The sequence below is a fragment of the Lampetra fluviatilis genome, unplaced genomic scaffold (assembly GCF_964198595.1).
Source record: "Lampetra fluviatilis unplaced genomic scaffold, kcLamFluv1.1 SCAFFOLD_251, whole genome shotgun sequence".
Classification (NCBI taxonomy): Eukaryota; Metazoa; Chordata; class Hyperoartia; order Petromyzontiformes; family Petromyzontidae; genus Lampetra; species Lampetra fluviatilis.
The window spans coordinates 42,501-59,033 of record NW_027621506.1 but is presented as its reverse complement, the minus strand read 5'-3'; the positions used below and the strand labels follow the sequence as shown (position 1 = coordinate 59,033).

The 16,533-nt window shown below is 50.5% G+C and overlaps 1 protein-coding gene across 1 annotated transcript in view; it reads right to left on the bottom strand.

The window, feature by feature from the left end:
• The window catches only part of LOC144955345 (chitin synthase chs-2-like), a 50,346-nt gene extending 47,361 nt beyond the window's left edge, over window positions 1-2,985 (bottom strand). Inside the window, exons 1-2 of the mRNA XM_078885594.1 lie at window positions 2,843-2,985; window positions 532-664 (exon numbers count right to left, since the gene is read on the bottom strand). Coding sequence (XP_078741720.1) covers window positions 532-664; window positions 2,843-2,985 — 276 coding nt within the window. The remainder of the gene's footprint in view (window positions 1-531; window positions 665-2,842) is intronic.
• Between the last annotated feature and the right edge of the window lie 13,548 nt (window positions 2,986-16,533).

Genomic DNA, 16,533 nt, shown 5'->3' with positions numbered 1-16,533 from the left:
GAGTGACTGGCTGAGTGAGTGACTGAATGACTGAGTGAGTGACTGAGTGGCTGAGTGAGTGAGTGGCTGAGTGAGTGAGTGTGTGAGTGAGTGAGTGTGTGAGTGAGTGAGTGGCTGAGTGACTGAGTGACTGACTGGCTGAGTGAGTGAGTGGCTGAGTGAGTGAGTGACTGACTGAGTGAGTGAATGGCTAGCTGAGTGAATTAGTGAGTGACTGAGTGAGTGACTGAGTGACTGAGTGAGTGAGTATATGAGTGAGTTTATGAGTGAGTGAGTGGACGACTGGCTGAGTGAGTGACTGACTAAGTGAGTGAATGACTGACTGAGTGAGTGAGTGGCTAGCTGAGTGAATGAGTGAGTGAATGAGTGACTGACTGACTGAGTGACTGAGTGGCTGAGTGAGTGAGTGGCTGAGTGACTGACTGACTGAGTGAGTGAATGAGTGACTGACTGACTGAGTGAGTGAGTGAGTGAGTGACTGGCTGAGTGACTGACTGACTGACTGACTAACTGACTGACTAACTGACTCACCTGAGTGGTGCATGCGGTGGTGAGCACAGCGAGGAACAGCAGCGTGAGTAGGAGGCCTCTCACGACGCGCAGGAACCGCGATGGGGAATCGTCGTCGTCGATATCCAGGCGGATGCGGAATCGGTCCCAGTACCTAGACAGGCAGTCAGTCAGTTAGTGAGTCAGTCAGTTAGTCAGTCAGTTAGTCAGCTAGTCAGTCAGTTAGTTAGTCAGTTAGTCAGTTAGTTAGTTAGTCAGTCAGTTAGTTAGTCAGTCAGTTAGTCAGTCAGTTAGTTAGTCAGTCAGTTAGTTAGTCAGTCAGTTAGTTAGTCAGTCAGTTAGTTAGTCAGTTAGTCAGTTAGTCAGTTAGTCAGTTAGTTAGTTAGTCAGTCAGTTAGTTAGTCAGTCAGTTAGTTAGATAGATAGTTAGTCAGTCAGTCAGTTAGTTAGATAGTTAGTCAGTTAGTCAGTTAGTCAGTCAGTCAGTCAGTTAGATAGATAGTTAGTCAGTCAGTCAGTTAGTTAGATAGTTAGTCAGTTAGTCAGTTAGTCAGTCAGTTAGTTAGTCAGTCAGTCAGTTAGATAGATAGTTAGTCAGTTAGTCAGTTAGTCAGTTAGTTAGTTAGTTAGTCAGTTAGTTAGTTAGTTAGTTAGTTAGTTAGTTAGTTAGTCAGTCAGTTAGTTAGTCAGTCAGTCAGTTAGTTAGTTAGTTAGTCAGTTAGTCAGTTAGTTAGATAGTTAGTCAGTTAGTCAGTTAGTTAGTCAGTTAGTCAGTTAGTCAGTTAGTTAGATAGTTAGTCAGTTAGTTAGTTAGTTAGTTAGTTAGTTAGTTAGTCAGTCAGTTAGTTAGTCAGTCAGTCAGTTAGTTAGATAGTTAGTCAGTTAGTCAGTCAGTCAGTTAGTGAGTCAGTCAGTCAGTTAGTCAGTTAGTTAGTTAGTCAGTCAGTTAGTTAGTCAGTCAATTAGTTAGTTAGTTAGTCAGTTAGTTAGTTAGTGAGTCAGTCAGTTAGTGAGTCAGTTAGTCAGTCAGTCACTCACTCAGTCAGTGACTGAGTGACTGACTGAGTGACTGACTGAGCGACTGACTGAGCGACTGACTGACTAACTGACTGGCTGAGCGAGTGACTGACTCACTAACTGACTGACTAACTGACTGAGTGACTGACTGACTGAGCGACTTACTGACTGAGCGACTGACTAACTGACTGTGTGACTGAGTGAATGACTGAGTGAGTGACTGAGTGACTGACTGACTAACTGAATGAGTGACTGACTGACTGAGCGAGTGACTGACTGAATGACTGACTGAGTGACTGAGTGACTGACTGAATGACTGAGTGACTGAGTGACTGACTGAGCGACTACCTGAATGAGTGACTGAGCGACTGACTGACTAACTAACTGACTAACTAACTAACTGACTAACTAACTTACTGACTAACTAACTAACTAACTGACTAACTGACTAACTGACTAACTAACTTACTGACTAACTGACTAACTGACTAACTGACTAACTAACTTACTGACTAACTAACTAACTAACTGACTAACTGACTAACTGACTAACTGACTAACTGACTGACTCACTCATCCTCGCTGTTGCGTCTCCTTCGAGGACGCCTGACGCCTCCGTCCCCGGCTGCCCCCAGTGAGTGAGTGACTGAGTGAGTGAGTGACTGAGTGAGTGAGTGACTGAGTGAGTGAGTGGCTGAGTGAGTGAGTGAGTGGCTGAGTGAGTGATTGAGTGGCTGAGTGAGTGAGCGGCTGAGTGAGTGAGTGGCTGAGTGAGTGGCTGAGTGAGTGAGTGAGTGGCTGACTGAGTGAGTGGCTGAGTGAGTGAGTGGCTGAGTGAGTGGATGAGTGAGTGAGTGGCTGAGTGAGTGAGTGTATGAGTGAGTGGCTGAGTGAGTGAGTGTCTGAGTGAGTGAGTGGTTGAGTGAGTGACTGGCTGAGTGAGTGGATGAGTAAGTGACTGGCTGAGTGACTGTCTGATTGAGTGACTGAGTGAGTGAGCGACTGAGTGACTGCCTAACTAACTGACTAACTATCTAACTAACTAACTAACTGACTAACTATCTGACTAACTAACTAACTGACTAACTGACTCACTAACTAACTAACTGACTGACTAACTAACTAACTGACTCACTAACTAACTAACTGACTGACTGACTAACTAACTAACTAACTGACTAACTGACTGACTCACTAACTAACTGACTAACTATCTGACTAACTAACTAACTGACTGACTAACTAACTAACTCACTAGCTAACTAACTGACTGACTAACTGACTCACTAACTAACTCACTAACTGACTGACTCACTCATCCTCGCTGTTGCGTCTCCTTCGAGGGCGCCTGACACCTCCGTCCCTGGCTGCCACTTTCCCGGCCGTCTTTGTCTTCCTCGCCCTCTTCGGCTTTATCCTCTCCAGCGTCTTGCGCAGCGTCGTGATGTTGGCCGGCATCGCGAACCCACGAACCTCCTGTAGGCCAGGCGAGGTAGTCAACATCTCACAGGGTCAGAGATCGAACCCACGACCTCCTGTAGACCAGGCGAGGTAGTCAACATCTCTCAGGGTCTGGGATCGAACCCACGACCTCCTGTAGACCAGGCGAGGTAGTCAACATCTCTCAGGGTCTGGGATCGAACCCACGACCTCCTGTAGACCAGGCGAGGTAGTCAACATCTCTCAGGGTCTGGGATCGAACCCACGACCTCCTGTAGGCCAGGCGAGGTAGTCAACATCTCTCAGGGTCAGGGATCGAACCCACGACCTCCTGTAGACCAGGCGAGGTAGTCAACATCTCACAGGGTCAGAGATCGAACCCACGACCTCCTGTAGACCAGGCGAGGTAGTCAACATCTCTCAGGGTCTGGGATCGAACCCACGACCTCCTGTAGACCAGGCGAGGTAGTCAACATCTCTCAGGGTCTGGGATCGAACCCACGACCTCCTGTAGACCAGGCGAGGTAGTCAACATCTCTCAGGGTCTGGGATCGAACCCACGACCTCCTGTAGGCCAGGCGAGGTAGTCAACATCTCTCAGGGTCAGGGATCGAACCCACGACCTCCTGTAGACCAGGCGAGGTAGTCAACATCTCACAGGGTCAGGGATCGAACCCACGACCTCCTGTAGACCAGGCGAGGTAGTCAACATCTCACAGGGTCAGGGATCGAACCCACGACCTCCTGTAGACCAGGCGAGGTAGTCAACATCTCACAGGGTCAGGGATCGAACCCACGACCTCCTGTAGACCAGGCGAGGTAGTCAACATCTCTCAGGGTCTGGGATCGAACCCACGACCTCCTGTAGACCAGGCGAGGTAGTCAACATCTCACAGGGTCTGGGATCGAACCCACGACCTCCTGTAGACCAGGCGAGGTAGTCAACATCTCACAGGGTCCGGGATCGAACCCACGACCTCCTGTAGACCAGGCGAGGTAGTCAACATCTCACAGGGTCCGGGATCGAACCCACGACCTCCTGTAGACCAGGCGAGGTAGTCAACATCTCACAGGGTCCGGGATCGAACCCACGACCTCCTGTAGACCAGGCGAGGTAGTCAACATCTCACAGGGTCTGGGATCGAACCCACAACCTCCTGTAGACCAGGCGAGGTAGTCAACATCTCCCAGGGTCTGGGATCGAACCCACGACCTCCTGTAGACCAGGCGAGGTAGTCAACATCTCACAGGGTCAGGGATCGAACCCACGACCTCCTGTAGACCAGGCGAGGTAGTCAACATCTCACAGGGTCTGGGATCGAACCCACGACCTCCTGTAGACCAGGCGAGGTAGTCAACATCTCACAGGGTCTGGGATCGAACCCACGACCTCCTGTAGACCAGGCGAGGTAGTCAACATCTCACAGGGTCAGGGATCGAACCCACGACCTCCTGTAGACCAGGCGAGGTGGTCAACATCTCACAGGTGGGAGTGGTGGTGCAGTGGTTAGCGCACTGTGTGTGAGTGGGGAGTGGTGGTGCAGTGGTTAGCGTACTGTGTATGTGAGTGGGGAGTGGTGGTGCAGTGGTTAGCGCACTGTGTGAGTGGGGAGTGGTGGTGCAGTGGTTAGCGCACTGTGTGTGTGTGAGAGGGGAGTGGTGGTGCAGTGGTTAGCGCACTGTGTGTGTGGGGAGTGGTGGTGCAGTGGTTAGCGCACTGTGTGTGTGTGAGTGGGGAGTGGTGGTGCAGTGGTTAGCGCACTGTGTGTGTGTGAGTGGGGAGTGGTGGTGCAATGGTTAGCGCACTGTGTGTGTGGGGAGTGGTGGTGCAGTGGTTAGCGCACTGTGTGTGTGTGAGTGGGGAGTGGTGGTGCAATGGTTAGCGCACTGTGTGTGTGGGGAGTGGTGGTGCAGTGGTTAGCGCACTGTGTGTGTGTGTGTGGGGAGTGGTGGTGCAGTGGTTAGCTCACTGTGTGTGTGTGTGTGGGGAGTGGTGGTGCAGTGGTTAGCGCACTGTGTGTGTGTGAGTGGGGAGTGGTGGTGCAGTGGTTAGCGCACTGTGTGTGTGTGGGGAGTGGTGGTGCAGTGGTTAGCTCACTGTGTGTGTGTGAGTGGGGAGTGGTGGTGCAGTGGTTAGCGCACTGTGTGTGTGAGTGGGGAGTGGTGGTGCAGTGGTTAGCGCGCTGTGTGTGTGTGTGTGGGGAGTGGTGGTGCAGTGGTTAGCACACTGTGTGTGTGTGAGTGGGGAGTGGTGGTGCAGTGGTTAGCGCACTGTGTGTGAGTGGGGAGCGGTGGTGCAGTGGTTAGCGCACTGTGTGTGTGTGAGTGGGGAGTGGTGGTGCAGTGGTTAGCGCACTGTGTGTGTGTGTGAGTGGGGAGTGGTGGTGCAGTGGTTAGCGCACTGTGTGTGTGTGAGTGGGGAGTGGTGGTGCAGTGGTTAGCGCACTGTGTGTGTGTGAGTGGGGAGTGGTGGTGCAGTGGTTAGCGCACTGTGTGTGTGTGGGGAGTGGTGGTGCAGTGGTTAGCGCACTGTGTGTGAGTGGGGAGTGGTGGTGCAGTGGTTAGCGCACTGTGTGTGTGTGAGTGGGGAGTGGTGGTGCAGTGGTTAGCGCACTGTGTGTGTGTGTGGGGAGTGGTGGTGCAGTGGTTAGCGCACTGTGTGTGTGTGGGGAGTGGTGGTGCAGTGGTTAGCGCACTGTGCACTCACAATCGATGAGCTTTACACAATTACACGATCGAAGAATCGGTGAGCAGCTTCTTCACGGTGACATTAAATGATAATCCTCCTACTCTAAACTATCGATTATCGGCGCAACTCCCGATATAAGCCTGTGCGTGTGTCTGTCTATATAGTGAGAAGTTGGAACGGAAGCCACTTCCAAATATGGGCATGCGCGTCATCGAGTGGGCGGGGCCACGCGGGGAGGGGCGGGGCTATGGGGGAGGGGCGGGGCTGAGGGGGAAGGGGGTGTGGTTATTGACTGCTGTGCCAGGCTCAGTGCGCTAAGCGCTGCGCCACCGCTCCTCACACAGACACACACACACAGACACATACACAGACACACACACGCAGATACACACAGACACACAGACACACACGCACACAGACACACACACACACACACAGACACACGCACACAGACACACACACACAGACACACACACACACAGACACACACACACACACACAGACACACACACAGACACACAGACACACACACACAGACACACACACAGACACCACACACACAGACACACACACAGACACACACACAGACACACACAGACACACACAGACACACACACAGACACACACACAGACACACAGACAGACACACACACAGACACACACACAGACACACACACAGACACACACACAGACACACACAGACACCACACACACAGACACACACACAGACACACACACAGACACACACACAGACACACACAGACACACACAGACACACACACAGACACACAGACAGACACACACACAGACACACACACAGACACACACACAGACACACACACAGACACACACAGACACACACACAGACACACACACAGACACACACACATACAGTAGTAGTGTATAGTGTAGTGTAGTAGTGTATAGTATAGTAGTGTATAATGTAGTGTAGTAGTGTATAGTGTAGTAGTGTATAGTGTAGTGTAGTAGTGTATAGTATATAGTGTAGTAGTGTAGTGTAGTAGTGTATAGTGTAGTGTATAGTGTAGCGTGTAGTGTAGTAGTGTAGCGTGTAGTGTAGTAGTGTAGCGTGTAGTGTAGTAGTGTATAGTGTAGTAGTGTAGCGTGTAGTGTAGTAGTGTAGTAGTGTATAGTGTAGTGTAGTAGTGTATAGTGTAGTGTAGTAGTGTATAGTGTAGTGTACGCAGAATCTGTTAGCGCAAGCGTCTTAATGCCCCAAACAGCCTCTTTGATCGATGCTTTGCAAAGTGTCTCTGTTGTTCTAAGGTGTGTCTCAAACTCGGCCCGGGGGCTATGGGGACAGGTAAATGTGTAGGTGGTAGTCGCATTAAATCTGTGAGCTATTTTTACATTCACAGGTAAGGTCAGAACGCTGTGCTTGATGCGTAAGACCCATTTTTTTCATTTTTTACAATTTTTTTTATTTTTTTAATTTTATAATGAACTCGTGACCTGGCGATCGCATATGATAGCAGCTCATATCAAGTAACAGATTTCATCATCATCCAACACACTCATAGAGACCCACGGAGACCCACAGAGACCCACAGAGACCCACAGAGACCCATAGAGACCCATAGAGACCCACAGAGACTCATAGAGACCCACATAGACCCATAGAGACCCACAAAGACCCATATAGACCCACAGAGACTCAGAGAGACCCATAGAAACCCACAAAGACCCACAGAGACCCATAGAGACCTGCAGAGACCCACAGAGACCCATAGAGACCCACAGTGACTCATAAAGACCCACAAAGACCCATAGAGACCCACAGAGACCCATAGAGACCCACAGAGCCCCATAGAGACCCACAGAGACCCATAGAGACCCACAGAGACCCATAGAGACCCACAGAGACCCATAGAGACCCACAGAGACCCACAGAGACCCATAGAGACCCATAGAGACCCACAGAGACCCATAGAGACCCACGGAGACACGCAGAGACCCACAGAGACCCACAGAGACCCATAGAGACCCACAGAGACCCATAGAGACACACAAAAACCCATAGAGACCCACAGAGACCCATAGAGACCCACAGAGACCCATAGAGACCCATAGAGACCCACAGAGACCCATAGAGACCCACAAAGACCCATAGAGACCCATAGAGAACCACAGAGACCCACAGTGACTCATAGAGACCCACAGAGACCCATAGAGACCCACAGAGACCCATAGAGACCCACAGAGACCCATAGAGACCCACAGAGACCCATAGAGACCCACAGAGACCCAGAGACCCACAGAGACTCAGAGAGACCCATAGAGACCCATAGAGATCCACAGAGACTCATAGAGACCCACATAGACCCATAGAGACCCACAAAGACCCATATAGACCCACAGAGACTCAGAGAGACCCATAGAAACCCACAGAGACCCACAGAGACCCATAGAGACCTGCAGAGACCCATAGAGACCCACAGAGACCCATAGAGACCCACAGAGACCCATAGAGACCCACAGAGACTCATAGAGACCCACAGAGACCCATAGAGACCCATAGAGACCCACAGAGACCCATAGAGACCCATAGAAACCCACAGAGACCCATAGAGACTCAGAGAGACCCATAGAAACCCACAGAGACCCACAGAGACCCATAGAGACCTGCAGAGACCCATAGAGACCCACAGAGACCCATAGAGACCCACAGAGACTCATAGAGACCCACAGAGACCCATAGAGACCCATAGAGACCCACAGAGACCCATAGAGACCCATAGAAACCCACAGAGACCCATAGAAACCCATAGAGACCCATAGAGACCTACAGAGACACACAGAGACTCATAGAGACCCACATAGACCCATAGAGACCCACAAAGACCCATATAGACCCACAGAGACTCAGAGAGACCCATAGAAACCCACAGAGACCCACAGAGACCCATAGAGACCTGCAGAGACCCACAGAGACCCATAGAGACCCACAGTGACTCATAGAGACCCACAAAGACCCATAGAGACCCACAGAGACCCATAGAGACCCACAGAGCCCCATAGAGACCCACAGAGACCCATAGAGACCCACAGAGACCCATAGAGACCCACAGAGACCCATAGAGACCCACAGAGACCCACAGAGACCCATAGAGACCCATAGAGACCCACAGAGACCCATAGAGACCCACGGAGACACGCAGAGACCCACAGAGACCCACAGAGACCCATAGAGACCCACAGAGACCCATAGAGACACACAAAAACCCATAGAGACCCACAGAGACCCATAGAGACCCACAGAGACCCATAGAGACCCATAGAGACCCACAGAGACCCATAGAGACCCACAAAGACCCATAGAGACCCATAGAGAACCACAGAGACCCACAGTGACTCATAGAGACCCACAGAGACCCATAGAGACCCACAGAGACCCATAGAGACCCACAGAGACCCATAGAGACCCACAGAGACCCATAAAGACCCACAGAGACCCAGAGACCCACAGAGACTCAGAGAGACCCATAGAGACCCATAGAGATCCACAAAGACTCATAGAGACCCACAGAGACCCATAGAGACCCACAAAGACCCATATAGACCCACAGAGACTCAGAGAGACCCATAGAAACCCACAGAGACCCACAGAGACCCATAGAGACCTGCAGAGACCCATAGAGACCCACAGAGACCCATAGAGACCCACAGAGACCCATAGAGACCCACAGAGACTCATAGAGACCCACAGAGACCCATAGAGACCCATAGAGACCCACAGAGACCCATAGAGACCCATAGAAACCCACAGAGACCCATAGAAACCCATAGAGACCCATAGAGACCTACAGAGACACACAGAGACTCATAGAGACCCACAGAGACCCACAGTGACACATAGAGACCTACAGCGACACACAGAGACTCATAGATACCCACAGGGACCCATAAAGACCCATAGAAACCCACAGAGACCCATAGAGACCCACAGAGACCCATAGAGACCCATAGAAACCCACAGAGACCCATGGAAACCCACAGAGACCCATAGAGACCCCCAGAGACCCACAGACACCCATACCCACAGAGACCCACAGACACCCATACCCACAGAGACCCATACTCATAGAGACTCACACAGAGACCCATACTCATAGACACCCAAAAACCAGAGGAGTCAGGGACACAGCGATTGAACCCACGACCTCCCGTAGACCAGGCGAGGTAGTCAACATCTCACAGGGTCCGGGATCGAACCCACGACCTCCTGTAGACCAGGCGAGGTAGTCAACATCTCACAGGGTCCGGGATCGAACCCACGACCTCCTGTAGACCAGGCGAGGTAGTCAACATCTCACAGGGTCTGGGATCGAACCCACGACCTCCTGTAGACCAGGCGAGGTAGTCAACATCTCACAGGGTCCGGGATCGAACCCACGACCTCATGTATTCCAGGCGAGGTAGTCAACATCTCACAGGGTCCGGGATCGAACCCACGACCTCCTGTATTCCAGGCGAGGTAGTCAACATCTCACAGGGTCCGGGATCGAACCCACGACCTCCTGTATTCCAGGCGAGGTAGTCAACATCTCACAGGGTCCGGGATCGAACCCACGACCTCATGTATTCCAGGCGAGGTAGTCAACATCTCACAGGGTCCGGGATCGAACCCACGACCTCATGTATTCCAGGCGAGGTAGTCAACATCTCACAGGGTCCGGGATCGAACCCACGACCTCCTGTATTCCAGGCGAGGTAGTCAACATCTCACAGGGTCCGGGATCGAACCCACGACCTCATGTATTCCAGGCGAGGTAGTCAACATCTCACAGGGTCCGGGATCGAACCCACGACCTCATGTATTCCAGGCGAGGTAGTCAACATCTCACAGGGTCCGGGATCGAACCCACGACCTCCTGTATTCCAGGCGAGGTAGTCAACATCTCACAGGGTCCGGGATCGAACCCACGACCTCCTGTATTCCAGGCGAGGTAGTCAACATCTCACAGGGTCCGGGATCGAACCCACGACCTCATGTATTCCAGGCGAGGTAGTCAACATCTCACAGGGTCCGGGATCGAACCCACGACCTCCTGTATTCCAGGCGAGGTAGTCAACATCTCACAGGGTCCGGGATCGAACCCACGACCTCATGTATTCCAGGCGAGGTAGTCAACATCTCACAGGGTCCGGGATCGAACCCACGACCTCATGTATTCCAGGCGAGGTAGTCAACATCTCACAGGGTCCGGGATTGAACCCACGACCTCCTGTATTCCAGGCGAGGTAGTCAACATCTCACAGGGTCCGGGATCGAACCCACGACCTCCTGTATTCCAGGCGAGGTAGTCAACATCTCACAGGGTCCGGGATCGAACCCACGACCTCATGTATTCCAGGCGAGGTAGTCAACATCTCACAGGGTCCGGGATCGAACCCACGACCTCCTGTATTCCAGGCGAGGTAGTCAACATCTCACAGGGTCCGGGATCGAACCCACGACCTCCTGTAGACCAGGCGAGGTAGTCAACATCTCACAGGGTCCGGGATCGAACCCACGACCTCCTGTAGACCAGGCGAGGTAGTCAACATCTCACAGGGTCTGGGATCGAACCCACGACCTCATGTAGACCAGGCGAGGTAGTCAACATCTCACAGGGTCCGGGATCGAACCCACGACCTCCTGTAGACCAGGCGAGGTAGTCAACATCTCACAGGGTCTGGGATCGAACCCACGACCTCATGTAGACCAGGCGAGGTAGTCAACATCTCACAGGGTCCGGGATCGAACCCACGACCTCCTGTAGACCAGGCGAGGTAGTCAACATCTCACAGGGTCTGGGATCGAACCCACGACCTCATGTAGACCAGGCGAGGTAGTCAACATCTCACAGGGTCCGGGATCGAACCCACGACCTCCTGTATTCCAGGCGAGGTAGTCAACATCTCACAGGGTCCGGGATCGAACCCACGACCTCCTGTATTCCAGGCGAGGTAGTCAACATCTCACAGGGTCCGGGATCGAACCCACGACCTCCTGTATTCCAGGCGAGGTAGTCAAAATCTCACAGGGTCCGGGATCGAACCCACGACCTCCTGTAGACCAGGCGAGGTAGTCAACATCTCACAGGGTCTGGGATCGAACCCACGACCTCATGTAGACCAGGCGAGGTAGTCAACATCTCACAGGGTCCGGGATCGAACCCACGACCTCCTGTAGACCAGGCGAGGTAGTCAACATCTCACAGGGTCCGGGATCGAACCCACGACCTCATGTATTCCAGGCGAGGTAGTCAACATCTCACAGGGTCCGGGATCGAACCCACGACCTCCTGTAGACCAGGCGAGGTAGTCAACATCTCACAGGGTCCGGGATCGAACCCACGACCTCATGTATTCCAGGCGAGGTAGTCAACATCTCACAGGGTCCGGGATCGAACCCACGACCTCCTGTAGACCAGGCGAGGTAGTCAACATCTCACAGGGTCCGGGATCGAACCCACGACCTCCTGTAGACCAGGCGAGGTAGTCAACAGGTACCTGGCCACAGTAGACTCAACACTGCCCCATAGACTGAACACTGCACCATAGACTCAACACTGCACCATAGACTCAACACTGCCCCATAGACTGAACACTGCACCATAGACTCAACACTGCACCATAGACTCAACACTGCCCCATAGACTCAACACTGCACCATAGACTCAACACTGCCCCATAGACTCAACACTGCACCATAGACTCAACACTGCACCATAGACTCAACACTGCCCATAGACTCAACACTACCCATAGACTCAACACTGCCCCATAGACTCAACACTGCACCATAGACTCAACACTGCACCATAGACTCAACACTGCACCATAGACTCAACACTACCCATAGACTCAACACTGCCCCATAGACTCAACACTGCACCATAGACTCAACACTGCCCCATAGACTCAACACTGCACCATAGACTCAACGCTGCACCATAGACTCAACGCTGCACCATAGACTCAACACTGCACCATAGACTCAACACTGCCCATAGACTCAACACTACCCATAGACTCAACACTGCCCCATAGACTCAACACTGCACCATAGACTCAACACTGCACCATAGACTCAACACTGCACCATAGACTCAACACTACCCATAGACTCAACACTGCCCCATAGACTCAACACTGCACCATAGACTCAACACTGCACCATAGACTCAACACTACCCATAGACTCAACACTGCCCCATAGACTCAACACTGCCCCATAGACTCAACACTGCACCATAGACTCAACGCTGCACCATAGACTCAACACTGCACCATAGACTCAACACTGCACCATAGACTCAACACTGCACCATAGACTCAACACTGCCCATAGACTCAACACTGCACCATAGACTCAACACTGCACCATAGACTCAACACTGCACCATAGACTCAACACTGCACCATAGACTCAACACTGCACCATAGACTCAACACTGCACCATAGACTCAACACTGCACCATAGACTCAACACTGCACCATAGACTCAACACTGCACCATAGACTCAACACTGCACCATAGACTCAACACTGCCCATAGACTCAACACTGCACCATAGACTCAACACTGCACCATAGACTCAACACTGCCCCATAGACTCAACACTGCACCATAGACTCAACACTGCACCATAGACTCAACACTGCACCATAGACTCAACACTGCACCATAGACTCAACACTGCACCATAGACTCAACACTGCACCATAGACTCAACACTGCCCCATAGACTCAACACTGCACCATAGACTCAACACTGCACCATAGACTCAACACTGCACCATAGACTCAACACTGCACCATAGACTCAACACTGCCCATAGACTCAACACTGCACCATAGACTCAACACTGCCCATAGACTCAACACTGCACCATAGACTCAACACTGCCCATAGACTCAACACTGCACCATAGACTCAACACTGCACCATAGACTCAACACTGCCCATAGACTCAACACTGCACCATAGACTCAACACTGCCCCATAGACTCAACACTGCACCATAGACTCAACACTGCCCCATAGACTGAACACTGCACCATAGACTCAACACTGCCCCATAGACTCAACACTGCACCATAGACTCAACACTGCCCCATAGACTCAACACTGCACCATAGACTCAACACTGCCCCATAGACTCAACACTGCACCATAGACTCAACACTGCCCATAGACTCAACACTGCACCATAGACTCAACACTGCCCCATAGACTCAACACTGCACCATAGACTCAACACTGCACCATAGACTCAACACTGCACCATAGACTCAACACTGCACCATAGACTCAACACTGCACCATAGACTCAACACTGCACCATAGACTCAACACTGCACCATAGACTCAACACTGCACCATAGACTCCACATCTGTACCCCGAATGAACATTTCTCATTGACAAAGGTGTACCCCAGGCCACCAAACATTTTTTGGGTTTTCGTAACAATTTTTATTTTTACGATTCAAATTATCGTGATGACGATGGCGGCGGTGGTGATGATGAGTGATGAGTGATGAGCGATGGATGATGCGTCAACACCAAAAGGAATGTGGGCAGCCCATGAAACGGATAGCTTCAAGCGCTGATCGACATTCTACAAAATGATCACGACAGAGACAGAGAGAGAGACACGGAGTGGAACCCATTATCTGTTGTGTAACCTCGCTAAGAGGTGATTGCTCTACAGCAGAGGTGGGACAAAGTCATTGTTATGCAAGTCCAAGTCGAGTCGCAAGTCATCAAATTCATGACTCGAGTCTGACTCGAGTCCAAGTCACATGACTCGAGTCCACACCTCTGCTCTACAGTAACTAAGCATGGAAATATAGGCGGGTCTAATAGTCAGGACAGACTATACACTATTACACTAATACACTATACACTATTACACTATACTATACACTACACTATACACTACACTATACACTACACTATACACTACACTATACACTATTACACTATACTATACACTACACTATATACTATACACTACACTATACACTATACACTACACTATACACTACACTATACACTATTACACTATACACTACACTATACACTACTACACTATACTATACACTACACTATACACTACACTATACACTATTACACTATACTATACACTACACTATACACTACTACACTACACTATACACTATACTATACACTACTACACTATACACTACACTATACACTACTACACTATACACTATACTATACACTACACTATACATTACATTATACACTACACACTATACACTACTACACTACACTATACACTACACTATACACTATACTATACACTACACTATACACTACACTATACACTACACTATACACTATACACTACACTATACACTACACTATATACTATACACTATACACTACACTATACACTATACACTACACTATACACTACACTATACACTACACACTATACACTACTACACAACACTATACACTACACTATACACTACACTATATACTATACACTATACACTACACTATACACTATACACTACACTATACCCTACACTATACACTACACTATATACTATACACTATACACTACACTATACACTATACACAACACTATACACTACACTATACACTACACTATATACTATACACTATACACTACACTATACACTATACACTACACTATACACTACACTATACACTACACACTATACACTACTACACTACACTATACACTACACTATACACTACACTCTACACTACACTCTACACTATACACTACACTATACACTACTACACTATACACTACACTATACACTACTACACTATACACTACACTATACACCAGAGGTGTGGACTCGAGTCATGTGACTTGGACTCGAGTCAGACTCGAGTCATGAATTTGATGACTTGCGACTCGACTTGGACTTGCATAACAATGACTTTGTCCCACCTCTGCTATACACTATACACTACACTATACACTACACACTACACTATACACTACACTATACACTACACTATACACTACACTACACACTATACACTACACTATACACTACACTACTACACTACACTATACACTACACTACACACTATACACTACACTATACACTACACTATACACTACACTATACACTACACTATACACTACACTATACACTACACTATACACTACACTATACACTACACACATCTTTTCATCGGTTGCGTAACGCTGTGTGGAAGCTACCTGGTCTGTCGCTCCGCACGAAGCTTCAGGTCTTCTCGGCCACGGTCATTCCCTCCCTTCTCTATGCTTGCGAAACGTGGACCCCCCTAGTGGAGCATCTTCGCCGGTTGGAAACATTTAGGCTGGCCTGCCTACGATCCATCCTGGGTTTAACCAGGCTGGATTGTGTGAGGAGCTCACAAGTCCTTGAAAGATCTGGGCAAAGTCCCATCAGTGAGCTCCTCCGGCAGGCAAGGCTGCGTTGGCTGGGTCATGTAGCCCGCATGCCCAGCCACCGCATGCCTAAACAGCTTTTGTTCGGCCGGATCGAGGGGGCTAAACGGGCGCGGCACGGGCTAGAGAAGAGATGGAGTGATGTGGTACAGGAGGACGTGGAGCTGAGTGGACTTGCCGATGACCGGTACCAGCGGTGTCAAGATCGGCCTCAGTGGAGGAGGCTCGTGAAGGACGCTACTGGGCAGTTGGAGGCAGTCGCCCTCCAACAACAACGGAGCGCGGAGGAGCGACGCTCACAACAACGAGCGGAGCGCCGGGTGGCTAAAGCACAGCAAGTTGGCACAGTAGGGGGCACAGGTGGTGCATCAGCCAGTCATCTCGGTCATCTCGGTCAGTCGACCCGTGGCACCTGCT